The 25972-nt window shown below is 44.3% G+C and overlaps 3 protein-coding genes across 8 annotated transcripts in view; 2 read left to right on the top strand and 1 right to left on the bottom strand.

The window, feature by feature from the left end:
- The first annotated feature begins 405 nt into the window (after positions 1-405).
- On the top strand, positions 406-12943 carry cpsf1 (cleavage and polyadenylation specific factor 1). Its single transcript, XM_070984309.1, has 38 exons — positions 406-588; positions 1334-1498; positions 1598-1625; positions 1708-1841; positions 1937-2017; positions 2151-2302; positions 2396-2542; positions 2664-2803; positions 2929-3039; positions 3154-3247; positions 3325-3412; positions 3653-3808; positions 3944-3995; positions 4076-4149; positions 4245-4319; positions 4423-4503; positions 4817-4912; positions 5031-5204; positions 5284-5425; positions 5522-5700; positions 5959-6098; positions 6190-6370; positions 6465-6671; positions 6786-6875; positions 6964-7110; positions 7223-7375; positions 7520-7636; positions 7940-8030; positions 8409-8493; positions 9109-9250; positions 9333-9485; positions 9616-9792; positions 10897-10963; positions 11061-11108; positions 11191-11346; positions 12210-12339; positions 12501-12639; positions 12718-12943. Exons 2-38 carry the CDS (start codon positions 1355-1357, stop codon positions 12763-12765), a joined length of 4419 nt encoding a protein of 1472 aa, XP_070840410.1. The 5' UTR covers positions 406-588; positions 1334-1354; the 3' UTR covers positions 12766-12943.
- Positions 12944-12991: 48 nt separating this feature from the next.
- On the bottom strand, positions 12992-19358 carry adck5 (aarF domain containing kinase 5). Of its 4 annotated transcripts, none has more exons than XM_070984311.1 (15): positions 19191-19358; positions 17612-17703; positions 17382-17531; positions 17129-17204; positions 16138-16338; positions 15841-15981; positions 15551-15664; positions 15310-15441; positions 15135-15218; positions 14969-15050; positions 14707-14785; positions 14547-14638; positions 14155-14407; positions 13911-14027; positions 12992-13823 (listed from the first exon to the last, which is right to left on the bottom strand). In XM_070984311.1, exons 1-15 carry the CDS (start codon positions 19212-19214, stop codon positions 13721-13723), a joined length of 1740 nt encoding a protein of 579 aa, XP_070840412.1. In that variant the 5' UTR covers positions 19215-19358; the 3' UTR covers positions 12992-13720. The 4 variants fall into 4 exon arrangements, with proteins under 4 accessions (XP_070840412.1, XP_070840414.1, XP_070840411.1 ...); XM_070984313.1 differs by having other exon boundaries at positions 12993-13823; positions 16138-16333; positions 19191-19247; XM_070984310.1 differs by having other exon boundaries at positions 12993-13823; positions 14969-15218.
- Positions 19359-21013: 1655 nt separating this feature from the next.
- ctdp1 (CTD (carboxy-terminal domain, RNA polymerase II, polypeptide A) phosphatase, subunit 1) overlaps positions 21014-25972 on the top strand; it is a 64811-nt gene continuing 59852 nt past the window's right edge. The window contains exons 1-5 of one of the 3 annotated variants that reach the window (XM_070984845.1): positions 21014-21524; positions 23010-23093; positions 23923-24016; positions 24424-24552; positions 25267-25417. In XM_070984845.1, coding sequence (XP_070840946.1) covers positions 21229-21524; positions 23010-23093; positions 23923-24016; positions 24424-24552; positions 25267-25417 — 754 coding nt within the window. In that variant the 5' untranslated portion in view covers positions 21014-21228. The remainder of the gene's footprint in view (positions 21525-23009; positions 23094-23922; positions 24017-24423; positions 24553-25266; positions 25418-25972) is intronic. The other 2 variants (XM_070984844.1, XM_070984846.1) reach the window with 2 other exon arrangements.

Below are 25972 nucleotides of genomic sequence, written 5' to 3'. Positions count from 1 at the left end.
AGCTCAACTTCACCCAGGTTAGGAGTAGATTGATTTGAGTCAGTGAATTAAGTTGAGCCATCTGTGGTTAAACTAACCATCTGACTTCTTGAGTTTAAACCTGAGAAGAATTTAAAAAGATAATTTACCACTTCAGTAATACATTTTCCTTTTTCAAATAGTCTTATTTCTTTTCTTAAAGCTCACCAAAGCAACATAAACCCGAATTAAGTTTAATCTTTTGATGTTTTTTTCTTAGAATCTTTGATGTTTGCTACTGGTGACACAATTTTAAACAGTTCTGTTAAATGAGGTCGCAAGCACAAACACGTGCATTCAGCCGCTAACAAGATTTTGAACTGTAGGGGGCAGAAGCACACCTCAGAGCAGCTAATCCGCCGAAAAAATAAAAGGCGAAGAAGATGGGAGCAAACTGCCGTAGAACCTGAAGAAGAACACTGGCACTTCCACAATATTTGACCACTAGCTTACCTGGCTAATGGATAGCTAGCCGAAGTTAGTAACGTTAACCCACAAAATATGACACCTGAAATGTAACCAGAAGAAGACGCAATAAAGCGACAGACTCTGATATCGTGTTTGATATAGGTACGTTGACAAGTTTAATTCAGAAATTGCAAAAACATTCGAACAAAACGGGTGCAGGCGCTGTGCCATGCACGCTAATATGCTAGCTACAAATAACATTAGCGCATTGCTAACAGCTAACGTTATGGACTTTTCATGTCATGAAGCTAACTGTTGGCGGAGTCACACTAGTCACAATGACATGACTGAATGGATAGTGCTACTTGCATGTCTAATTAGATCGGCGTTAGCTAACGGGGATTAGCAATTAAGTAGTTGCCAAGCCTTAAAACTAGCGTTACCCTTTGGTAGCTTAAAAGCTAGCAAGCGGTTGTTTATTATGGATGCATCTTTTCACATCAGTGGCATGATTTCTTAGAGCATTGATTGAACTAGATGTATTAAATAGTCGCAGCTTAAGATAGTGTAATCTATATATGTATGTTATATAAACAGGCTATGAGGGCAATATACACCAAGTTGTTTACTGTAATGATAACGTAGCACAGCTCAGTTACTAAATCTGAAGGTGTACTGTATATTTCAGTACCAGTATTGTGGGTAGAAAATAAAGCTCGGTGTGCTTAATTTCCCACTGAATAACTAAATGTTCGTTCAGCATTGTTTCGGAGGGCTAGCCTGTTCCCACTAGCCTCTCCCGTCTACTTTGAATGAAGAACAATAAATGCTTGGTTTCTTCTGTGTATCTAAGCAGTGGCTCTTAAATTGATTGGGAGATCTTGACGTGAATGTTTTGGTCTGTCAGCTGTGAAGGCACTCTTCCAGGATGTATGCTGTGTACAGACAAGCGCACACCCCCACTGCAGTGGAGTTTTCTGTCTATTGCAACTTTATATCCAACAAGGAGAAGAACTTGGTTGTTGCTGGAACATCTCAGCTGTTTGTCTACAGGATTATCCACGATGTGGAAGTAACTATAAGTCTCCAGTTAACTTTCATTGTGTCAAGTTTTGAAATACAACCAGAAAAAGCTATTTGTGTTGTATCTAACATTCTGTCATTCTTTCAGAGTACATCAAAGGCTGATAAGTCTTCAGGTATGTATTGTACTCAAAGTAGATTATACCAAATTTAATGAATGCATTTATGGTCCGATCTCACTCTCTCTTACTCCCACAGACTCCAAATCTCGGAAGGAGAAGCTGGAGCAGGTGGCATCCTTCTCTCTCTTTGGCAATGTCATGTCCATGGCCAGTGTGCAGCTTGTGGGAGCCAGCAGAGATGCATTGCTTCTCAGTTTCAAAGATGCCAAGGTAGCACAAGTGATTAACGATAGTTACGTTCACTGCCTAACTGACTTTTTAAAAGCCTTTTGACTGATCTCTGTGTGTGTTTGTTCTCTTGCCAGTTGTCTGTGGTGGAGTATGACCCCGGAACACATGACCTCAAGACGCTGTCTCTTCATTACTTTGAGGAGCCAGAGCTCAGAGTATGTCCAGTAGAAACAACAGCACAGCAAATATGAGGAAACCCTGCGTTCAGTCGCATTATCTGTCTGTCTAAATGTTAAAATGCATGTGTATGAATTGGTTAACCAGTTTGCCCTCGTTTTACACTTCCAGGACGGTTTTGTACAGAATGTACATATCCCCATTGTCCGTGTAGATCCAGAGAATCGCTGTGCTGTGATGCTCATTTATGGCACCAAGCTTGTGGTGCTGCCGTTCAGGAAGGACACTCTGACTGACGAACAGGAGGGTGGAGTTGGAGAAGGGTACGCCTGCAGTCCACTGTATATTCTGCTCGTTAATGTGTCTTCACTTATTGTCTAATTGTGAGCATGTCTGTCTCTGTATCTCATCTACAGGCCTAAATCCAGCTTCCTACCCAGCTACATCATTGATGTCCGTGAGCTGGATGAGAAGCTGCTAAACATCATTGACATGAAGTTCCTCCATGGCTACTATGAGCCGACGTTGCTCACCCTGTTTGAGCCCAACCAGACATGGCCTGGGTCAGTCCACGTTATCAGCTATAACAACCAAACCTGTTGCTCTTCTTTGCTTCTATTACAAGCAATGCCTTTGATTGCTAAAAAAAATCTGACTTTTTTTCTTTTCTGATTGCTCTGCCAGGCGTGTGGCTGTGCGTCAGGACACTTGTAGCATTGTTGCCATCTCCCTCAACATAATGCAGAAGGTTCATCCTGTCATCTGGTCTCTCAGTAATCTACCTTTTGACTGTACACAGGTCATGGCCGTTCCTAAGCCAATCGGTGAGCCCAGTGAATTCCCTCTCCAGTCAGAAGTCTTATAGATATGAATTTCCGCTCTGTGAGGAAATATGCCGTGTTGTTCAAGTGTTTGGTGTTCTTTGATCACGTATCAAATCTTTTTTTAGGAGGTGTGGTGGTGTTTGCTGTGAATTCATTGCTGTATCTGAATCAAAGCGTTCCACCGTATGGAGTTTCTCTCAATTCTCAGACAAACGGGACCACAGCCTTCCCTCTGCGTAAGCGTTAGCATCCTTAAACACTTGTGTGCTTGTGTCTTTGATATCTGAACTTCACATACTGTTTAACATGCTGTGAAGCTCATCACTGGACGACATGTTTTGGTTACACAGGTGTACAGGATGAAGTGAAGATCACACTCGATTGTTGCCAGTCCGACTTTATTGCCTACGACAAGATGGTCATCTCTTTGAAAGGAGGAGAAATGTGAGTCATTGTAATTACCAACAGAATGCACATGAGCACTGGTGGTGGAGTCTTCACTGATTGTCGTTGTCTTGCAGTTATGTGTTGACCCTCATCACTGACGGCATGAGAAGTGTCCGGGCTTTCCACTTTGACAAAGCTGCTGCCAGCGTCTTGACAACCTCCGTAAGTTCTGCCTCTGACTGTGAGGAACAGTGGTCCGGTGAGACAGGAAGTCACTATTAGGAAGTTCAACAAAAAAAAACCCAATGGTTCCAAGCAAGCTCAGTTGAGTCGAGCCGAGCTGTACCATGCAGTGGAAATACAGCGTTTTATGTGGCTGACCTGTTTGGGTATGCAGTAAATACTGAATATACAAAGGCTTTCAGAGGATTTAGAACAAACACACTCTCGGCTTTCCTCCAGATGGTGACCATGGAGCCTGGCTACCTTTTCCTGGGCTCCCGCCTTGGAAACTCACTGCTCCTGAAGTACACGGAGAAACTTCAGGAGACACCACCAGAGGAGGGCAAAGACAAGCAGGACAAAGAAAAAGAGAAAGAGAAGGACAAAGATAAACAGGTCAGTTTGTGATTTAGCCTTTTGTTTGTGAAGCACGAAAAAGCTTCAGTGTTTTCACAGACTTCATGCTTGTGCAGTTGCAGCAGTTAGCTTACAAAATGTTTAAACCAAATCATCGTATCTGATGAATTTCAGGAAGAACCACCAAGCAAGAAGAAGCGAGTAGAATCGTCCAGTAACTGGACGGGTATGTTCATTTTTATTTTTGCCAGAGATGCGTGTGTGATCAGCCGATCTGTGTTTCACTTAACTTCTGTGTTTTGTCAGATGAGGTGGATGAGATAGAAGTGTACGGAAGTGAGGCCCAGTCGGGCACTCAGCTGGCCACCTACTCCTTTGAGGTAAAAAAAAGAAATCCCAACAGCTTTATTGCCTTTTCTGTAAATGCAGATCTCAGTGGAAGGTGACAGAGGGGTCTTTACTGTGTTTCATACAGGTGTGTGATAGCATCCTCAACATTGGACCTTGTGCAAATGCTTCCATGGGTGAACCTGCCTTCTTGTCTGAAGAGGTACACACTTCCCAGTGTCTCTGTCTGCAGATTGGTTAGTGCCGATGTTACCTACCTTCTCAGGAATTGCATTTTGAGCCTTCTGATATCATCTTACCCACAGTTCCAGAGCAACCCCGAGCCTGACCTGGAGGTTGTAGTGTGCTCTGGCTACGGCAAGAACGGCGCACTGTCTGTCCTTCAGGTAAATCATCCTGCTGATGTAGTGTGCTGTCTTAATGCATGCTTGCCTGGTTAGATCTGTGCATGATAAATGAGAAACAGCACCGTCCTAAAACCTGTGGTCGTGAGGGCCGTCTGCCACAGGTCCAGTGATGGTGCTACAGTGAAGTCTGGGTCTACCAGGGCTGCCTCAGAGATCGACGGAGTAGCCTGTAAACACCCCAGACACAAGCTGACATGCTCACGCTTCCTACACTCTTTAGTCACTTGTTGTGGGGTCTGCAGCATATAGAAGTCTGGATATGTGCTTTGAGTTGTTTCCATTCTGTTCTCAGAGAAGCATCCGACCTCAAGTGGTCACTACGTTTGAGTTGCCCGGTTGCCACGACATGTGGACAGTCATCTCAAGTGAAGTCAAGGAAGACAAAAAAGTACCGTGTATTCCTATTTACCAGCTTCAGGATGTCCCTCTCACCAATATTCAGCATTTTCATTCCTTTATTTTAGCTCCTTTAGTTTCCAGTAACATGCTTGTTGCTTCTTTCCCAGGCAGTTAAAAGCGATGATTCCGAGGACAGGGCAGAGACAGAGACCAGTGAGGATGGTCAGGAGGGAGAAAAGGACCAGGAGGAGAAAGAGGACGAGAAGAAGACGGAGCCTCAAATGGAGGATGACATGAAGAAGCACGGCTTCCTCATTCTGAGCAGAGAGGATTCGACCATGGTAAAAACATGACGCGTCTCATGTCCAGTTATATCACGCTGTTTTCTAATGGAGCTAAACTAAACCTGTTCTTGTGTAGATCCTTCAGACAGGCCAGGAGATCATGGAGCTAGACACCAGTGGATTTGCCACCCAGGGACCCACTGTGTTTGCTGGAAACATCGGTGACAACAAGTACATCATCCAGGTCTCCCCTATGGGTATCCGGCTGCTGGAAGGAGGTGAAATCAGATGAAAATTTGGTTAAATAAAGTGAACCAGGAGTGATAAATAGTAAGCTGTTTTAGTGACATGCTTGCTTTCCATTCTGCTCTCAGTGACACAGCTCCACTTCATCCCTGTGGACCTGGGCTCTCCCATAGTGCATTGCTCCGTGGCGGACCCCTACGTGGTCATCATGACTGCGGAGGGAGTGGTCACCATGTTTGTGCTGAAGACTGACTCATACATGGGGAAGACACACCGGCTGGCCCTGCAGAAACCACAGATTCCCACCGTGAGTGAAATCCCACCCTGTTGGAGGCTTTTCGTTTGACAGATACGCCCCCTGCTGGCCAGACTGAAGCGCTCATGTCAGAGTGGCTGTCTCTGCTGTCTCAGCAGTGTCACTCTGTTCGGTTCTGTGCTCCAGTAATGGCAACAGGCACATGCACAGCATAATTATGCTCCCTCATTTAGAAACTAGCTCCACATAATTCACTTAAATGGCTTTGAGCAGTAATTGACTTGTTTAAAAATGACTGTCATTCAACAGCAGTCACGCGTGATCACGCTGTGTGCGTACAGAGATGTGAGTGGAATGTTCACCACAGAAAACAAAGTGAGCTGCTCGGTCAAAGAGGACACCATCATCAGGAGCCAGTCTGAAGCAGAGACCATCATCCAGGACCTCAGGTAGGAGCACCACCTCCGTGCTGAAACACACAGCCAGCCGCGATAAGTCCTTTTTATGCGCGGAGGGATTGATGTTGAAATGTGTATGTAGTAACACAGTGGATGACGAGGAGGAAATGCTGTACGGAGACTCAAACGCCAGTGCAGCACCTTCAAAGGAGGAAATGGGCCGCGGCTACGGGGCAGCAGGGCCTTCTGGGAGCGAGGGAAGTGCGAACAAAGCAGAGCCCAGCCACTGGTGCATAATCATCAGGGAGAATGGTGTTATGGAGGTACGGGGTTATTTCAGGAGAACACACACACCATATTTATCCGCTTCTAAGAGCTGTGTCTATACTTTCTTTTCCACCTTGTTTTTATCAACAGATTTACCAGCTGCCAGACTGGCGGTTGGTGTTCCTGGTGAAGAACTTCCCAGTTGGTCAGAGAGTGTTGGTGGACAGTTCCTCTGGCCAATCAGCAACGCAAGGGGATGGTAAAAAAGAGGAAGTAACACGTCAAGGAGAGATCCCACACGTCAAAGAGGTGGCGTTGGTTTCGCTCGGCAACAATCACAGCAGACCATATTTACTGGTGAGATTTCACTCTGAGACCCTCCATGCTGAGTCCATTCATGTTTTTGTTTGTCTTTCACTGTCAGCTGTTTCATAACAAGCAATTAAAAGACTGAAACGGAATGATTTCTAGGTCCACGTGGAACAGGAGCTTCTGATCTACGAAGCGTTCCCGTATGATCAGCAGCAGCCGCAGAACAACCTGAAAGTGCGCTTCAAAAAAGTAAGAGCTCAAAGCCAAGCGAAGGTGGACTGAATCACGTCAAGTTTGAACAAGGCGAGTCTTTACTGTGCTACGTTACTCCACGCAGGTGCCCCACAACATCAACTTCAGAGAGAAGAAATCAAAGCTGAAGAGAGATAAGAAGGCAGAGAGTGGAGCCGCCGAGGAGAGCGGAGCTGTGAAGAGCCGGATCGCCAGATTCAGATATTTTGAGGACATCTCTGGATACTCAGGGGTGAGGGAGGCTTACTTTGAAGCAGATTTTACAACTTCTTATCACGCCACCAACATAGTGACACGTTTTACATGCAGTCACTGTGATTAACCAAGAAACTTGGATGAAGCAGGTGTTCATCTGTGGTCCGTCACCTCACTGGATGCTGGTCACCTCTCGCGGAGCCATGAGGCTTCACCCCATGAGCATCGATGGCCCCATTGAGTCTTTCTCACCCTTCCATAACATCAATTGCCCCAAAGGCTTCCTCTACTTCAACAAACAGGTACACATTGTCAGCGTGGTGGCTCTCCACTCTGACGTGAAACAAAAACATTTGTTTTTCAATCATTTAGATGAGATTGCATCTTTTCTGTTGTCTAGTTTCTATTTCCTTAGACAGTATTTTGTGTGTGTATGTTTCCCACAGGGAGAGCTGAGGATCAGTGTCCTGCCCACCTATCTGTCCTACGATGCCCCTTGGCCGGTCCGAAAAATCCCGCTGAGGTGCACTGTCCACTACGTCTCCTACCACGTTGAATCCAAGGCAAGGCTCCTCTCACTCAGCCCACACAGCGCCAGGGGCACCAAAGCAGCGACGTGACACAAATTGAAGCCGAAACACGTTCGGCTGGACTCACACACGCGCACACACACTCCTCCACTTGCGTAAACGCGATGCAGAATAAAAGGGAATCGATTGAGACGCTTTGAAAAAGTTTGGGATGAAAGCCCTCTGGCGCCCAACTTTTCTTACTGCGAGAGAAAAAAAATCAATGAGGGTGACTTTGAAGGGATTAGCCTTTGATGTGAAGTTTTTCTCTGCCATTTTTGCCTTTTTGGCTCTTAGGTGTATGCTGTGTGCACCAGTGTGAAAGAGACCTGCACACGCATCCCCAGGATGACTGGAGAGGAGAAGGAGTATGAAATCATAGAGCGAGGTCAGACATGAGCGCACGCACACACACACACACACACACACACACACACACACACACACACACACACACACACACACACACACACACACACACACACACACACACACACAAACACAAACACAGAGCCCTATCAGGTGAACTCAAGTACCCATTCATCAGCAATGTATTATTTCTAGCTACTATTTCAACTATTTGTTCTCTTTTTCTACTATTTCAACCATTTATCCTTTACTTTTAGCTCACTATTTCAGCCTGTAATAAACTTCTTGCCAACATTTCAATCCATCAGTTTTAGCAAAGATACTCAAGAACAAAAGATGATGCATTATAAGCTGCATTAATGTGATGAAATGCGTTCCACTTCCTGTTGCCCTGCAGATGAACGTTACATCAATCCTCAGCAGGAGAAGTTCTCCATCCAGCTCATCTCTCCGGTCAGCTGGGAGGCTATTCCCAACACCCGGTAAATGCTGTTTTCTTTATATATCACACCCGTTGAAAAAGACAGTGCACCTTGCAAAAATCTATAAGAAAGCCTTGTTTTAATAGACATCGGGCACCTGTGAATTAAAAAGGCCCACACAGGCACGTGGCACTTAAGTTTTCTCATTTTCGCCGCACAGGGTCGTCCCAGCGGAGGCTCTGCACCGCCTTGAGAGAATCGCTGAGTTTAATTGAAAATCTTGGGTCATTTCTCCTGAGTTGTAGACGATTAGTGTAGTCTCACATGGCCGCTTTCCCTCATTTAATTGAGGGTCAGTTGGAAATGTCAGGTCATTTAAGTGCACGGTCATTTAGTTGCTCAGCGTGATCATTACCGACCACTGTGTGTGCTTTGCTGTGAGGAGCTGAAGCACACAAGTCTGCCCTCTTATCCCTCTTTGTTTTGACATGTTCATTTTATTATCATTTCCAATAGAATGTAGAATGAGGAAATTCAGGATATAATTCACATGAAACCCAACCAAATATTACACCAATTCGTAGTAAACAGCACCACAAACTGCTAGTTAACTAGTTAATTGACCATTAATAATCATAATGTCTTAATAGCCTGTCCCCTCTCTGTGCTCATAAGGATCGACCTTGAGGAGTGGGAACACGTGACCTGCATGAAGACGGTAGCTCTGAGGAGTCAGGAGACGGTGTCCGGCCTGAAGGGCTACATCGCAGCAGGGACCTGCCTGATGCAGGGGGAGGAGGTCACCTGCAGGGGCCGGGTGAGCAGCACACCGTACCAAAGGGTGAAAGCAAGACAAGCAAACACCTGCTGACCGCTGCGCTTTTGATTCTTGTGTTCAGATTTTGATCCTGGATGTGATTGAGGTGGTGCCAGAGCCGGGCCAGCCGCTCACCAAGAACAAGTTCAAGGTCTTGTATGAGAAGGAACAGAAGGGACCGGTGACGGCCCTTTGCCACTGCAACGGATACCTGGTGTCAGCCATCGGACAGAAGGTGAGAGCCACACTTAGACTACGACCATTCACAGAGCTGGAATGAAATGAGCTCACTGTGTAGATTTTTGACCGCAGTCTAGCTTAATATTAAGTGTAAATACGTACTAACTTCCTCCACGTCCCTGCAGATCTTCCTGTGGGTCCTGAAGGACAACGACCTGACGGGCATGGCCTTCATCGACACTCAGCTCTACATCCACCAGATGTTCAGCATCAAGAATTTCATTTTGGCCGCCGACCTGATGAAGAGCATCTCGCTGCTCCGCTACCAGGAGGAGAGCAAGACGCTGTCGCTCGTCAGCAGGGTGAGGCAGCGACGCCACTGACGTAGTCGTTTAATGTATTGTGATCAGAAAAAGGAGTGTCTGTTAATGAGAATATTGTCTTCAGTGTCTGAGGTAGCAAGGAGAGTTTTTAATGATTGCAGGCATGTAATCATTCCCTCTACAATCAGGTCTTAGGTCGCTTTCACACCAGAGCTGTTTGGTCCACTTTAAACGGACCAGAGTTCGTTTCCTTGGATAGTCCGCTTCGTTTGGGCAGGTGTGAAAGCTCATCTGAACTCTGGTGCAGACAGAACAAGTGAACTCTGCTCCGCCTGAAAACGTGGGTCTCGGTTCACTTGCAAGTGAACCGTGGTTCAGTTCGTATGCAGTGTGAAAGCTCACCAGACCAAACACAGGACCAAATGTACTTAGTGACGCTATAAGCAGTGCATACGCATGCCAAAATACAATCTCACCCGTATTTATAATATAGCTTGATTCTGCATCTCTATTTACAGCTCATTAGTCCTTACGTGAATGTTTACTGTTGCTATGGCAACAAGTGACCGCTGACATTAGCAATTGCTAGCTAGCTTAGCTCAATTGTCTGAACAACAATAACCCATAAATTCACAATTTGGCATATTTAAACAAAATCAAATCACAACTACCAACAGTCACAGTTCTTAAACTCTGAGCTCATGTGTTGTCACATGTTAGATCGTCAAAGTTAGAAAAATAACAGCATCAATCCCTGACAAGCTACGATAGCATTATAGGAACAGTTGCGTTCACTGTTGTTTGTCCGGGCAGGGAGGGAGGGATTTCCCCTCCTACTTTGTCCAATTGACGACCCTTTCAGCCACGTGATGCTGCTCAGAAAGTTTGGTGCGCTTTAGAAATCACAGTGTGATGCAACAATGTTGCGACTTTCAGCTCCCCAATCGAACAGAGTCCACTTGCTCAGGTGTAAAAACAACCTTAGTGTTGTATTTGCTAACTCTAACCTGCAGTACACACAGGAGTGTTTGTCAATTGATGGTGTGTCTCCTGTGGGTGTTTCGATTGGGTGGTGTTCATCCTGAGGAGAGCAGGCTCTGTCTCTGTTGGCTTTGAACTGTTTTCTTCTTGTTTTGGTGACAGGATGCAAAGCCCCTGGAGGTGTACAGCATCGAATTCATGGTGGACAACAACCAGCTTGGCTTCTTGGGTAACGTTTGTAATGCACTTTGGAGGTAAATTCAATCAAATTTGAAAAAATTGATTCATATTAAACCTTTTTTTTTTTTTTTTTTCCCCCCTTTTAGTGTCCGATCGAGACAAGAACCTCTATGTTTACATGTATTTACCTGAAGGTATGTGTTGTTGGAACTCATTATGCTTCTGTAATGTCTCAAATGCACATCCAGTGATGTCATGTGTGGTCTGTGTCTGCAGCTAAAGAGAGCTTTGGAGGAATGCGGCTGCTGAGGCGAGCTGACTTCAACGCCGGAGCCAACATTAACACTTTCTGGCGGATGCCGTGCAGAGGAGCGCTGGACAGCGGCAGCAAAAAGGCGCTGACCTGGGACAACAAGCACATCACATGGTTTGGTGAGAGTCCGAGGCTCCTGGCTCGCACGTCATGTCTAACGGCTTCATTAGAATCTGGTGACTTTATCCTTAATCATCAGGGTCCATACAGTCATTAAAAACCTGGAATGTCAGCCTCTAATACACATGTAGCTGGGAATTGAGCTGAGGCTAAAGCTACATGTCTAAGTGTAACATCATCATCCTCACCAGTTGTTGATCCATGTAATGTACACAAGGGGCAGCATTGTTTGTGTATTTCAGTGAAGTGCCAGTTTGCCCCATAGCAAAAATAGTTATTTCTTCAAGCATAACCTAACATTCAAACAGTGGTTTTAACTTTTACAAGAGAGAGAGATTTGAGGCCTGAGCCATGATTTAGCTAAATGTGATGGAATCAACACACGATTGGCTGGAGCTGCTGGAGTGTGACCTTTCCCAAAACAACAGATAAAGACAGAGTCTACAAAAGAAGACTCCACCCTTTAAACTCTTAAGAAACCCTGTTTCTCTTCTCACAACCTCATGCAGACTGCATCAACATGGAGAGAAATGCAAAACTCAACAGGTCTGCTGGTGCCTAGTTGCAGTTATTAAGCTGTGATTGGACAGTGTAGAGGGATGTAGTGAAGGGTCACTACTTGTGGTTATAGAAAGGGAAAGAGGTTAAAGAGCTTCAGATAGCCAAATGTTGATTTTTTTGGCTGTTGTTGTGGCTGTTTGATGTTGTGTGTGTGTGTGTGTGTGTGTGTGTGTGTGTGTGTGTGTGTGTGTGTGTGTGTGTGTGTGTGTGTGTGTGTGTGTGTGTGTGTGTGTGTGTGTGTGTGTGTGTGTGTGTGTGTGTGTGTGTGTGTGTGTGTGTGTGTGTGTGTGTCCGTCCACAGCGACCCTGGATGGAGGAATTGGCCTGCTCCTCCCCATGCAGGAGAAGACGTATCGTCGTCTGCTGATGTTGCAGAACGCTCTCACCACCATGCTGCCTCATCACGCAGGTCTAAACCCAAAGGCCTTCAGGTTTGTATTTGCTGACAGTACTTGTCCTTGTCGAAAAATGTTCTTTTATTTTTATTTAGAAAGAAGGCTGCAAAGTTGTTTTGGTCTTCAGTACGCGTGACAGATTTGGTTTGGCTGTTTGTTGTTTGATGTTAAGTGAATGTTTCGTGCCTTGGGTCCAGGATGCTGCACAGTGACAGACGAAGCCTGCAGAACGCTGTGAGAAACATCCTGGACGGAGAACTCCTCAACAAGTACTTGTACCTCAGCACGATGGAGCGCAGCGAGCTGGCCAAGAAGATCGGTACCACTCAAGATATAGTAAGTACACAAAGAGACGAGAGAGGAGGCAGCGAGGTCCGTCTTCTTACTCAAATGTTCTCTTCCTCTCATCACCAGATCCTGGATGACCTTCTGGAAATCGACAGAGTAACAGCTCATTTCTGAGAGCCACATTCCCACATCTCGTCCACTGAATGCTGTTTTATATTGAATGTTTTGTTACGGCCATCTTTGAGCAGACTGGATTTGTTTTTCTTACTTGTTCAATGAAAAAAAAGAGAGCAGTCTGTTTTCTTAGGATATTTTGTATAAAAACAAAAAGAAGTAAAACTAATTTACTCAGTCCTTGTGTCTTTTTTTGAGCTGGAAGTGATAAAGACGAGAACACATTTGAAAGGAGGTAGAGTATTTTATTAACATTGTTAAATTAATTTTAAAACATTTGGTGAGGTGGCACTGGACCTGCGAGGAGTGAACTGTATCCATTCCAGTATCTCAGAACGCTTGACAGGTTTACATTTACTCGATCTGGATTTAAAGCTGCAGTGTCGAACACTCAAAGCACTGAAATGTTCCAGTGCAGCCCATCAAGAGATCACATTCACTCTCACTGCAGAGGGGATGCAGCTCAACACTGCAGTGTGTGGCTTGTTTTACAAGTTGTTACACATTAATTGTAGAATATATTGACTGTTTGACATATTGCTTCGCCGGGATGCTTCAGCTGTTACAAATAGATGTCAGCAGTTTTTTTTTTTTAAAAGCAAACTGCAGCTTAAAATATCTCAAATGTTAATTTAAAATGTGATGTACTAAGACTAGACTAAAACAATAACATAATTCCATTAATTAAAAACAGTAGGGACTCTACTGTGAAGTGGTTTGACGCTTCATAGTCCTGCAGTTGAACTGATTCTCACCCATTGTGAAGACGTCATGTCTGACGGCATGGTTGGGGATGATTTGGTGTGGAAACAGTGCTCGTGCTCGAGCAGCACCATGACTAGCACCTGTCAGAGTGGCTGCAGGTGGCTGAAAGGCTCCCTGCTGTTGGATGGCGTGAACTCGTGCTTGGGACGGCTCCTTGTCCTCCGTTCCTCCGGAGCTGGAGATGTGTGCGCTATCTCAGGTACTCGTACATGTCTGCGTCCATAGATATGAGACCAAAGTACGACAGCAGGCTGAGGAACGAACGCGTCACACTCATCGCCGCCATCTCCCATCTGAAAAGAGTCGAGTCATTAATATTCACAGGCTCCAATTACGAAACATCATTTGCATTATTGGCGAAAACTGAATTGAGTATTTACCTTAAAGCAAGTTCAAACTTGAGGCCCTCCCACGTTGTCCTCATCCAGCGGAAGACCCAGAGACGAGGCAGCATCCCCGTCCTCTCTGCCTGAATCTTCCCCCAGCCTCGCACCGCACTAACAACAGAAAGAAACTAATCAGCTTTCAGTCTGTTTCTGCAGAGCTGGAGCAAGAATTGGAAGAAATGCTGAGGTCATGAAATCCTCCACCACACTCCTCAACACAGCCAGCGGCTCCACCCACCTCTTGGCCATGACGAAGTAGCGGTCCACCGGCGCCCCCAGGGTGATGTTGATGCTCCGGACCGTGTTGACGTTCCGGAAGACGAGCAGCATGGGCCGAGGCATGGCCTTCAGCACCTGCATGATGCTTTCGAAGCGGTCTGTGGCCATTTCGCGCATGTAGGCCGTCTCTTCTCGGTTCAGGATGTTGGACAGACCCAGCTCCTTCATGTTGATGGGTCGCTGCAGCAGCATCTCACAGAAGAGGAAGTACTCTGTGGGGGAAATCAGATAAGAAATGGAATTACTGCTTTATTGTGCCACAGCAATACCTGACAGCATAGCAGGTAAAACATTTATCGTGGGGGGAATATACATTTATTGGCATGGTGCATTGAGGGTTAGCGTCCTCACCTTTGACCCCAAGTGCACTGGAGTACTTTTTCATTGCCGCCTCATCTCTCAGGACTATGGACCTCCACAGCTTACAAAGGGCCACCCTGTCTCTAAGGTAAAAGGTCACAGTTACAGCTGATACAGCATTCTCAGAGCTATTTACCAAACAGACTCTTACCGCTCACTGAGGTACTCGTACAAGCCGTGGTCCAAAAGCACCAGCTCTGCCTTGTTATCAGGACCTCGTCTCACTAGAACTGCAGACACAAAGACTTTCTGATTACATTGGGATGACCTGCCTGATGACGTCACACTTTGATAGCTTATTGTACATATTTATTATGTTAGTGCTCCCCGGTGGACAAACAATGTGATATTAACACAGTTCTGAATTACCTTTAAACATCTCTCTGGTATTTTAAGTACACAGATGTACCCACCATTTCCAGGATGAGGGTCCGCGTGGATGAAACCAGTGTAGAATATCTGCTCAGCAAACGTTCGGATCAGTTTATCTGCAGTCTGCAAAACAAATATGTGACGTTTCAGGCAGCGTTTCTGTGAGATCTCTGGGGATCGTGTGTTGTGCAGAACGCATCGACTCACGTCTTTCAAACTTAATCCTTGTCTTTTAATTTCTTCCACGTTGTTGATTTTGCAGCCGTGGCAGAACTCTGCCGTCAGCACTCTCTTTGAGAGGGAGAGGGAAGAATGACAAAGCTTTAGCCAAGGAAAGGATGGAAGTCCGGTCATTTGGCTCCATTAATAATAACAACCTCACCTTACTTGTTTGCTCCCAGAAGACTTTAGGTACAGAAAGAAAAGTGAAGTGTTTCAGCTCCTCGGCGCACCTCTCAGAGTTCCTGGCCTCATTCTCAAAGTCCAGCTCTTGAGCCAACGTACCCTTCAAGTCCTACAGAAAGCCCATTCAAATCCTGATTTGGTCAAAACTCAATATTTAGCGTAACATCTTCCCCCCACACATGCAGTGGGTCAACACAGAAATCCAGCTGTTTTCTGACCTTAAGAACCCATCGAAATCCAAAACTGGGGTGCATGAACTTAACAATATCCATCAGGATCTCCAATGTTCTGATATCGCCGTCAAACCGATCCCTGAGGTCGATGTACTGCACCTGTGGGGACCAGAAGTGAACAAAAACAGGCTTTTGAAGGACTATGCTGAACATTTTGGACAGTCCAACAGCAGAAAAGATTCATAACTGGACTTCATTCTTCTTCTGAGTTCTGCCTCTGAAAGCGACTGAGGTAAAATAATGTAACCAAACGTGTTCCCATCACCTCGGCTCACCTTCACAGCGACGGGGGTCCCGTCAAACAGTTCTGCCTTGTGCACCTGAGCCAAGCTGGCAGCGGCGATGGGCTCGTAGTCGAACGTTTTAAAAAGCTGCTCTGGGGTTTTGTTGAAATCTTCTTGGAAGAGAGCATCCACCTGTCACACACACACACACACACACACACACACACACACACACACACACACACACACACACACACACACACACACACACACACACACACACACACAGTCCTGAGAAATTTCACGCCGTGCTCTCTCACTGAACCCTGTTTGTGTTGCAGCTCTCACCTCTTTGTACCTCCTGTTCAAGGCCTTGTCTTCCAGGATTTGCAGGGTGCGGATGTACTCGGGGGGCAGGAGGTGGTTGAAGGAACACAGGCCTTGGCCCAGTTTGATGTATATTCCGCCGTTCCTTACGGCTCCTTCCACCATGCACTCTGCTGCTCTCTGGTGGCAGGCTGACATCTCAGCCAAGTAGGATGGGCTGCTCTAGCATGGGAGGGCGGCAGTTAGACAGGAAGTGAAGGCAACAGGACAACAACAACAACACATATCCTGGACTGGATATTACCTTCATGGCACTTAGGGGTCTAAGGGGCATCAATATTGATGTTAATCATTGAAAGCTACCGAGTGCCGTTGATGTTTGTGCTCCATAATGTGTTACTTCTCATTGTGACCCATGTTGAGCGAATGATAAAACTGACCAATTCTAGTGAATGATTCAAGCGATGAAAGGCATTTCTGAACATGTGGGGAGTGCGACTCATTATTCTCACTTGTGTTGTTTTTGTAAATCATTTTTTTAGAACTGCGTATAAACTGTCAGAAAATAGCAAGAAAAAAATGCCCATCACCAAATCTTGGCCAATGAAATTCTACAATGACATAAAAACAGAGGACAGACTGCCAATTAACTTCCTGTCAGTCAACTAATCTGTTAAATGACTATCAAGTGATTTTGGGTTTAATATGAGCCAAGACCGGCCCCTTTTTGTCCTCCAGCTAAATACAAAGTCACATGGAAAACCAAAAAGATCCAAAATAACAGAGAATGCAGCTCCAGAATGCATCATCTCAGCCAAATTTGCCTTAAAGTGCAGCAGTGACAAAGCATGACAGTACTTATCTCATGAAAATACCACATGAAGTGTGATCGGACACTTTAAGTGAACCAAACACAATGAAAAGATTCAGCATCCCTCCGTGTTTAGTGAAAATCACATTCGGCCGTATTGATAAAGCTTACGCCGACCCATTTTCATGACATGGAACTTACCTCATCGAGGCCACGGGCAGTCACATTGGTGGTCCACCAGTAATCCAAAGAGATAAAGATTCCCACAGAGAGAGACCTGAGGACACATGGAGAGGACGGGAATGTGACACAGAGGTTGCTGTGCTGGGATGTGTGTGGGATGTGGCTGACTAGTTTGAAAGTCGAGCTGTACCAAATATCAATAAGGAATGTTCTGACAAGCAGATGCCATGAGCTCAGCGTGTGAGCAGATCTGCTACACACGCAGACCAACCTGCACAATCGACCGAATCCTTCAATCACAATCCTCATCTTCCTCCTCTCTCTTGGTGCTGACACAGCATACTGGACACCCACCGCCACAGGTACGCCGACAGAGACGCCAACGAGTGTCTTCCATAACAGCCCTCTGCTCTTTCCTTCCCTGGAAGCAGGAAACAGTCTCATCAGGACAGCGACCTCAGCATGTTTACTTGTGTTCACCGCTTGGCTGCTGTTTGGTACCTGAGTGAACTGAAGGATCTGGTTGTTTGGAGTGAGGGGCCAGGATGAGGGTATCTTCGGAGCAGAGCCATGTGATGCAGACACAGCCGCAACTACAGAGGAGAAAAAATGAATATGAATATTAAGAGTAAAATAACACTGGATTAACAATCATGACTGATGTAACAGAAATACAGTATCAGTGCAGCTCTGACAATGACTGGGAGTGTTTTTGCAGCCTCCAAGTGACACATGTCCATACACAGCATGCCAACTGTGTCATAATGAGCAGGCCGCAATAAATCAGTTTGTGTCCTCATTTACACAGACAGAGGCCAAGTTAGCCGAACTTCTCAGGACAGTCACTTATGTGATCTTAACAAAGAGAAAGTCAGTGAGTTAATGCCAAGTGGAATAATGATTTCCCTTCACTGACTTTTGACCAGGAACAGCAGGTCCTGCTCTGTTGTGCAAAGTACAAAAAAAACAAAAAAAACAATGATATTTTTAAAACATAAGACTTCTCCCTGCAGAATCCTGCAGCTCTCTGCTGCGATGATCTCAATCCCTCAAAGTTGGGCTGCAATTATTGATTATTTCCACTGATCCGTTCCAATGACTGATTCTTGACTAAGCGCTTTGTTAATGAACATCAGAAAACGTTGAAAAGGCCTTGCAGTTTTTTCTCTTAAAGCACACAGTGACACCTTCATACTACTTACGTCATCTGATTAACAGTCCAAATACCAAATATGTTCAGTTTAGATTTAAATCAATCAAGGAAAAGCAGTTTAGAGGAAGGAGCTTGGGCATTTTTGCAAGAAAAAATTGTTACAGCAATTCAGTTACTGCTTAATATTGATTGATCGACTTCATCTGACATTATTCACAAGACAGGACCAGATAGTGTTGGGTAACAGCAGGAGAATGTGTTTGCGTGTGTGTGTGTGTGTGTGTGTGTGTGTGTGTGTGTGTGTGTGTGTGTGTGTGTGTGTGTGTGTGGAAGGGGGGTGGTCTAGATCAAGGCCAAATTGACCAGCCAGGGTACTTCGGTGTTTTTGTTCGCTGTCTGAATCTGAGGGACAAAATGTCTCCACTGCTGACAAATTGATCTCCAGATAGCAGTGGTGTCAGGGACCTGAGCCCTGAAATATCAAAGTAACTCTGTCACTCACAGACCGAGCAGAGAAAGGGCTGAGGGCTGTTTCCCATCGCCACAGTGAATGACAGCAGTGAACCAGCAGGAATAGTTGCGATCCGTCTGGCCTGATATGATCTGCGCTGCTTCAAAAACACCCAATAGATTGATGAGAAATCACACGGGGACACGTTTGCCTGTCACGTGTGAACCTATGTAACCGCTACTGACAAGAATGGAAATAACTTACAGACCGCAACCATGACGAATACATTCATTTGAAAGTCGACTTACAGTACTATCATGCCCCTGTTAGTCTGTACCTCGCCCTGGTTTCTGTTAAGCTAACGCGGTCAGTTGATTAGTTAACGTTCATGTCGCTAGCTGGTGGTCAACTAGCTAGTTTCAGGTAGCGTCACGGTCAAACCGAGCTAAAATAATTTAGAAGTATCGTTCGTTTACCACTCTGTTCGTCTCCCCCGTCATGTTTCCTGATAAACCACCTCCGCTGACTGCAATGAATCGCTGTCACAGAGTGTTAAAAATGTAGCCGACCGCTGGTTCCACCTCCTCCAATTATCACGAGCTACTTGCTGCCAAATGCTATTAGTTTAGCCAAAGAGTAACTACGACAGAGCGAGAGGATGCACCCCCGTCGTCTTGTCTTACTTCTGCTTTCGTTTAAAACTTGTTAATTGGACTAAATACTTATCGGGAGTCATTGCGAGCTTAATTATGTAACTAAAAACCACGGGTAAAAAGTGATGAAATCATCATTTGATAGTGTCAATTAACAATTCTATTTGATTATTCTGCATTCCTTTGGGAAATAAATTTATGAATTATTACATGGATTCCATCAGTTTCCCTCTGAAAATACATTTGTCCCTGTTTTAATGTTGAATTTCTCCTTTGTGATCATTTAAAGATCTTATCCAGGCATGTTTTTAAAAAATAAAGATAGAAATAACAAAAAACATTAAAATGAATTATAATTTGTGTTTGATATATTTTTTCCTGGTTAAAATTTCTTAAATTGTTGACAAGCCCAACACCTATGAATAGGCTATGTAAATACTGTTCATTTCAAAAGTCTATGATGTCTCCTGTACTTCCCTGACAAATCCATTCTCAGTGTATGTGTGCAATGGATATCACAAAAGAAAGTCAACTGACTCTTATCAATTATGTATAACGTATAAGCTTGCACTTGCCCGAATGTCCGAATGCGCAGCTTTTTACTGGGGACACCACATGTGATGTTCAGTGAAGTCAGTTCAGTACCAGTGGGTGGACACGCAGAGTGGGCATAAGAGTATCTTGATGGCGAACTCTCTGGTAGGAGGTACCGGCATGATACGTCATTGATTATACGGAGTGGTTCGAGGCATGCCCTTGTCCTGTTTATTGCACTTGCTTTTCATGTAGAGTTAATAAATAACAAAATAAATAAATAAACGCCATTATTGATAGAGGCCTGTCTTGTAGGGCACAAATAATTAATATGACCTTGAGAGTAATAATAATAATAATAATAATAATAATAATAATAATAATAATAATAATAATAATAATAATAATAATAAATAATTTGACCCACACAGGAAGATATTTTATAAACTTGATCGGCCTTAAATGCACTTTAACAGTAAGGCTGTAGATTGTACAACAGTAAATGACGCACCCATGGGGGGATAAGCCTGTTACCGCCGACGGTGCCACATGAGATATAATAGAGTGTACAATAGTATTATTTCTAAGTTACATTATGTTACATCAGTTCGGTCTCTGTGGGTTTAGCTTTATGGAAAGTTGAAGCAAAGAAAAAACAAGTAAGAGGTTCGGATAGTTTGAGTGGATTTTACCAATGTAGTCAGATTTTGTCGAGATTTATTTCTAAGATGTAATACAATTTCACAATTATAAAGACATGTTTTCTGTGGTTGTCGCAAGTGTATTGCTGTCAGTGTCGTGAATTAATAACAACGTCAAGTCACCCAGAACAAAACCGGAAACATGGGTCAACCTTCAAAAGAAAAGTTGTAAAATTGTTCACTTATACAAAAACAAACATATATACAGGCAATATCAGAAACAATACACACTTAGAATAATCAATGGGATAAATGAGATAACTTATGGAGTGAAGCTGTAGTTCTTAATATGTTTCAGTAAAACACATGACGCAAGTATTTCTTTAAGGATTTTATTTTGAAAACCAAGTGGAAATCTTCTGTTTCTCAGGGCTGCACGGTCTACCGGATGCTGTAGCGACCCGTGTCGCTGCAGTGTTGCGCTTTCCTGTTTACGGGCGGGAAGAGCGAACATAGCTGTCTGTGGAAGCTACTGGGTTTAAATCGGCAGCACATTTGTTTTAATCCTTCTTGATGCTATTGGTGTGCATGCTTTAATGATACACGGGGCACTGCGAGGTCTAGTGGATACGTTTTAAGTGGACTGTTGCTGAAAACTAAGGGGATTTTGTGAGAGTGCAGGGCAGATGGAGGATTCTCCTGCAGATTCTGGCGGTGGTGGCGGTGGTGCAGCAGCGGAGGGCCCCGCGATGCAGGTGGCAGATATATGCTGGCCGACCGGGGCTCTCCCTCTACGGCTTCTGGAGTGGAAAGTCAAACCCGGGTCTCTTGTTAACGTTGACTCCGTGTTAGCACTGTGTGCCCCCATACCTCAGGAGAAGGGGACAGAGGCTACCAGGCTGCCAGAGAAGAAGGTGAAATCGGACCGTGCTGGAGTAGTTAAGGAGCTATGCTGTCAACTTGGACAAGTCATACCTCCTGGGTGAGTCACTCTGCTTACTATAGCTAACTAGTGTTTGCTGACCTGCCCCTGCCTGGAAAGGCTACAGGCAACATGTCACCTGTAGTTTTGGTACCGCTTTGCCAGTTACTGACTTCACCCACAGTGCAACGTTAGCTAGCTAACGAGCTAACATTGCTATATACTGGTGCTAAGTTAACGTTAGCTTGTTTGCTAGCCGTACTCAAACCTCACTCAGCACTTGCCTCTATCAGTGTCAAGCCAGTCAAAATAAACCAGGAGACTTTTGGCAGTAACTTTCAAAATAAAGGATTATTTTTTTCAGAGAAACTCTTTCGGGACGTTTTCGGTCGTTGCAATTATAGCAGAAATCGTAACTAATTGTAATCAGAATTTAAGCAAACATTGCATCATTTCTAGAACTATCCCTTTGAAGTGTAGGCAATTAAGTTTACAGGGAAAACAGTTGTACGCTTTTATTTTGAAGGCAAAATCACCTGTAGCGGTGTCTCGTTGTGTTAGCCTTGACACAGCCGTCCCTCGCGTGTAAAATATGTGAACATGCTGTGTTGGTTGACAGGTAGAGGACTGGTCCAAATCTGCTGCTATCCCCGTGAGTTTGAGACGGCTGTTGTCATGCCTACTTCTGCCTACCTATGTATTATTTCAGAATAATAGGAGATGTTTTTTTCAGCAGCTGCCTGGGAACAAATGTATTCGCTGTCACCAGCACTATTTTAACTATTTATTTCCACTTGCCTTTTTTGCATTTCTTCTTTAAATTGTCCCGTGCGTCAGTGGAGTGGACCTAATATAAAAAGAAGAGGTCTCCTTTGCGGTCATATAAACATTCTGAAACACCTCTCTGATTCAAAGTTGAAATGATATGACGCGAGAGGAGAGGAATGGAGCTGTGGTGCCTTCAGGTGCTCCTTGTAATCTCCTATTCCTGAATATCCACGCTGCATGTAGTGACAGTGAAGTGCCCTCAGTCTGAAATAATATCAACGTGGACCTTGTTTGAAAAGCGACTGCTTTTAAATATCAGGTGGAAAATAAATACTTTGGTCAGCAGCAGCAGCAGCAGAGAGTTTGCATCAGGGAAGCAGCAGAACAATCACACAGAATCGTGACAGGTTAGCTATTTGTAATGTTTTTAACAGGGAAGTACCAGCTGTGGTGTCTCAATTACAAAACCACGACACTGAGTGCATTACGCTGAGCTATTCATTATTGTAAATGCTGAGCTGTTTAGTTGACTGGTTTAACACTTGTTCTTGAAGTAATAACATTTGCCAGTTATTCAAAATCACTAACATATAGTTTTGAGGCTCACAGCTAATCTGTGTTGTAAAAGTGCTAAAACACAACATCTAATAAACTTCATTTATACCCAAGTCCTGCATGCTGCAAAGCAAATGTTCATTTAATGAGAATCCTGCCAAAAGATGGAAGTAATATCGCTGGTGTACCAACAAGTGCTCACTTCTTTTCCTTTTCTTCCAGGGGTGTCATCGTCAGACTAGAAGAATGTAGCCATCCAATAGTAATGAAGGGTTTATGTGCTGAATGTGGCCAGGACCTGACTCAGTAAGGAACCGCAAACACTTCTTACACTTAAAAAGAAACATGTATGGTTGCATTTTCTTGTTTATTCTTGGGCTGATGTGCTTTTGCTCACACTGCACTGAGCTGATTGCTCAGAAGAATGTAAAAGTTGATGCTTACAATTTCACAGTCATGTGACATTTTCGGCATCATTTAATGAATAAAACAAGTTAGAGCAATAAATGGTCTTTGTGAGGATGTTATATTCCTGTGCCTTTAAAACTGACTAAATATATCTGACCCAAAGTTATTTGTGGGGGATTCTGTATTATTTAATACCGTCAGGGGGCACCAGAGATCATGCAGAGTGAGCGGAGTACAACTGAGGTCATAAATCACGTGCTCACACTCTGCTCTCTGCCTGGTGTCAGTTTGACAGACGTGTAAAATTTGCAGCCAACAGTTAGAATCTAAAGCACACTAAATTTATGTGACTCTTATTGATGTATGGAAACCCTCTGCCTGTGCATTATTACTGTGAGGGACAAGTGTGTGTTATTAAAGGTATTGTTTGGCGCTAACATATTTTACAGATGCCATTTGACAGCATGTTCCATGGATTGTTAGACAAAAAACGGTAGTCTGAAGCAGTTTAGCACTCTCAACATTCAGCCAAATGACTTGCTTACTGGAGCATTTTCGATGTTTCACTACTAATGTTTGCTCAAGACAAACCACTATCGTCCGCAAAGGCACACAAATTTTAATTTGCATGTTTGTGAAAGCCATTTTTCTTCTCAGTCACAATGTGTTCAAGGACCTAAGAGATACACAAAATGCATAACTCCCACTCTTTTTTTTTTCCTCGCAGACTGCAGAGCACGAATGGGAACCAGCAAACTCCCATCTCCACAGCAACTGTCTCCATGGTGCACAGTGTCCCCGAGCTGATGGTCAGCTCAGAGGTGAGTCATGTGATGCAGGTACCTGGAAGACTGGGCTAGTAGGGCAGATGTACAGAGCCTCACATTCACTTCATTGTAAGTCCTGTGTGCGTGTGCGCTTTGCTCCTAGAAGCACAGAGCCCCCAGTCTCTGGAACATTTTCCAATACGTTCCCTGTGGACTGTTTCCTGTGGAATGTCATTGTAATGTATTTCAGGGTTGAAAATCGTCTTAAAAAGCTGAAGCCTCAGCAAAAGAACAAATCAGAATCAAAACAAAAAAGATGATGTGCTTACAAAGAAGAAACCATGTGCAAAATGGTGGTAAAGGCTTTATTAATAAATTCATTAATAAATGACATAATTAGCACAGTGGTGGTTGCTCAGTGTTGCTGATATTGAATTTATTATCTTTATTCACTCCAACAGCAAGCAGAACAGCTGGGCAGAGAAGACCAGCAGAGACTCCACCGGAACAAAAAGCTGGTCCTGATGGTGGATCTGGACCAGACGCTGATCCACACCACCGAACAGCACTGCCAGCGTATGTCGAATAAGGTATTATTCTGTCCTATCACTCCTCTGCACTGTCATCGCTGTGATGGAGAGGCAGCCTTAGTGTCTATGACCTTTGTAACAGAATGGGGGTTGTGTCTGATAATCTGACTGTGGGCCTGGATCAGGACGTTTCTCTCAACTCTCTTTTATTCATTCTTGATACATAATTTCTGCCACTTTGCATGTGAGCAAGCGGGTGCAGCTCAATGAATGCCTTTCAGGAGAGATGGTCTGAGATGAAGTACTTTACTCTCCTAGTTAAACAAGCCTCTCCTCCCTCTATGACAGTTGGCGTTTCACTCCATTTTAAAGTGGCCTTTTGGAATAGCTATAATCCCTTTTGGTTTCCAACAGGCACAAAAGAGCCTGTCTGGGTTTATGTCACACAGGAAGTGGATGGATTCAGAGTTATTCTTCTGAGTGTGATCAAAGGGCTGTTTGACAGCACGATGGCAAAGCCTCAATGAAAGTGACTGTGTATGAAGTACTTGCTGTAATTGTCACATTTTTAGGTCAGGGTCACTCTGCGAGTATCATTAGAAACATGAGCGAGTAGTGATTTCTTTAAAGTGTTTTACAGTTTTCAGTCTCAATCGCCATTTTTTTAATTGAAGTTCTTATTGAAAAAGGGTACTTTAAAAGCAGATGTTGAAGCCTGAATCTGTGTTTTTTCACGGATCTTGTTGTAATTAACTCTCTTGTTATTTCCTCCAGGGCATTTTCCACTTCCAGCTCGGTCGAGGAGAACCTATGCTCCACACACGACTACGCCCACACTGCAAGGAGTTCCTGGAGAAAATTGCCAAACTCTATGAGTTACACGTCTTCACATTCGGGAGCCGTCTATATGCACACACCATTGCCGGTAATGGACACTTTGTTTCACATTTTACAGCGCTTTTCCATCATTGTAAGCCCTGGTTACATGAATCCACTTAGTTTTTTCAATAAGAAAATGCAACAGTATGCAAAGTGTTTCTAGTCTGAGTGTAAGGAGCCTCTTGCTCTTCCACTTGCATTGCCTGTTTGCGTCCATAAGAGGGAAGTGTCTGCTCATGTTTTGTGTTCCAACTGATATTGTTTTGGTTCACTGATGAGCATCTGATTCCTCCATGTATCACTTGCAAGCAGCAGGGGTGCTAAATTTTAAAATGCACATGAAGCCAGTCAGTGTTTTGCAATAACATTTTGGCTAGTTTGCTTCCAAATGTGCAGGTACACGTCAATCCTTCCATTTCCAGCCTAGTTTTTGCAGCGTTTGTCTGAGAGCTGACTGATGTTGGTTTCCCTGTCAAGGAAAGATGATTCAAGGCTGAATTACATTGAAGTGTAGGTAGAGTGTTTATGTGCTGTCTTTTTGGTATGCAGGCTGCAGTCTTTCATCACACTCTATATAATAGCCCCAGTCCAGTACTGTTCT

The sequence above is a fragment of the Chaetodon trifascialis genome, chromosome 17 (genome assembly GCF_039877785.1).
Source record: "Chaetodon trifascialis isolate fChaTrf1 chromosome 17, fChaTrf1.hap1, whole genome shotgun sequence".
In the NCBI taxonomy this organism is placed as follows: domain Eukaryota; kingdom Metazoa; phylum Chordata; class Actinopteri; order Chaetodontiformes; family Chaetodontidae; genus Chaetodon; species Chaetodon trifascialis.
The sequence above is the reverse complement of the archived record's forward strand: the minus strand, read 5'-3'. Positions and strand labels throughout refer to the sequence as shown.

Excerpts from the sequence above, each read along its gene's own strand:
- adck5 (XM_070984310.1), bottom strand. The coding sequence starts at position 19,214 with ATGACGGGGGAGACGAACAGAGTG. Across the intron at positions 15,665-15,840 it reads GGACCCCCGTCGCTGTGAAG|GTGCAGTACATCGACCTCAG; the intron begins GTGAGCCGAGGT and ends TGGTCCCCACAG. Across the intron at positions 13,824-13,910 it reads AAGTTTGAACTTGCTTTAAG|ATGGGAGATGGCGGCGATGA; the intron begins GTAAATACTCAA and ends GACTCTTTTCAG.
- cpsf1 (XM_070984309.1), top strand. The coding sequence starts at position 1,355 with ATGTATGCTGTGTACAGACAAGCGCACACCCCCACTGCAGTGGAGTTT. Across the intron at positions 5,205-5,283 it reads GCAGAGAGGATTCGACCATG|ATCCTTCAGACAGGCCAGGA; the intron begins GTAAAAACATGA and ends GTTCTTGTGTAG. Across the intron at positions 12,340-12,500 it reads CTAAACCCAAAGGCCTTCAG|GATGCTGCACAGTGACAGAC; the intron begins GTTTGTATTTGC and ends CCTTGGGTCCAG.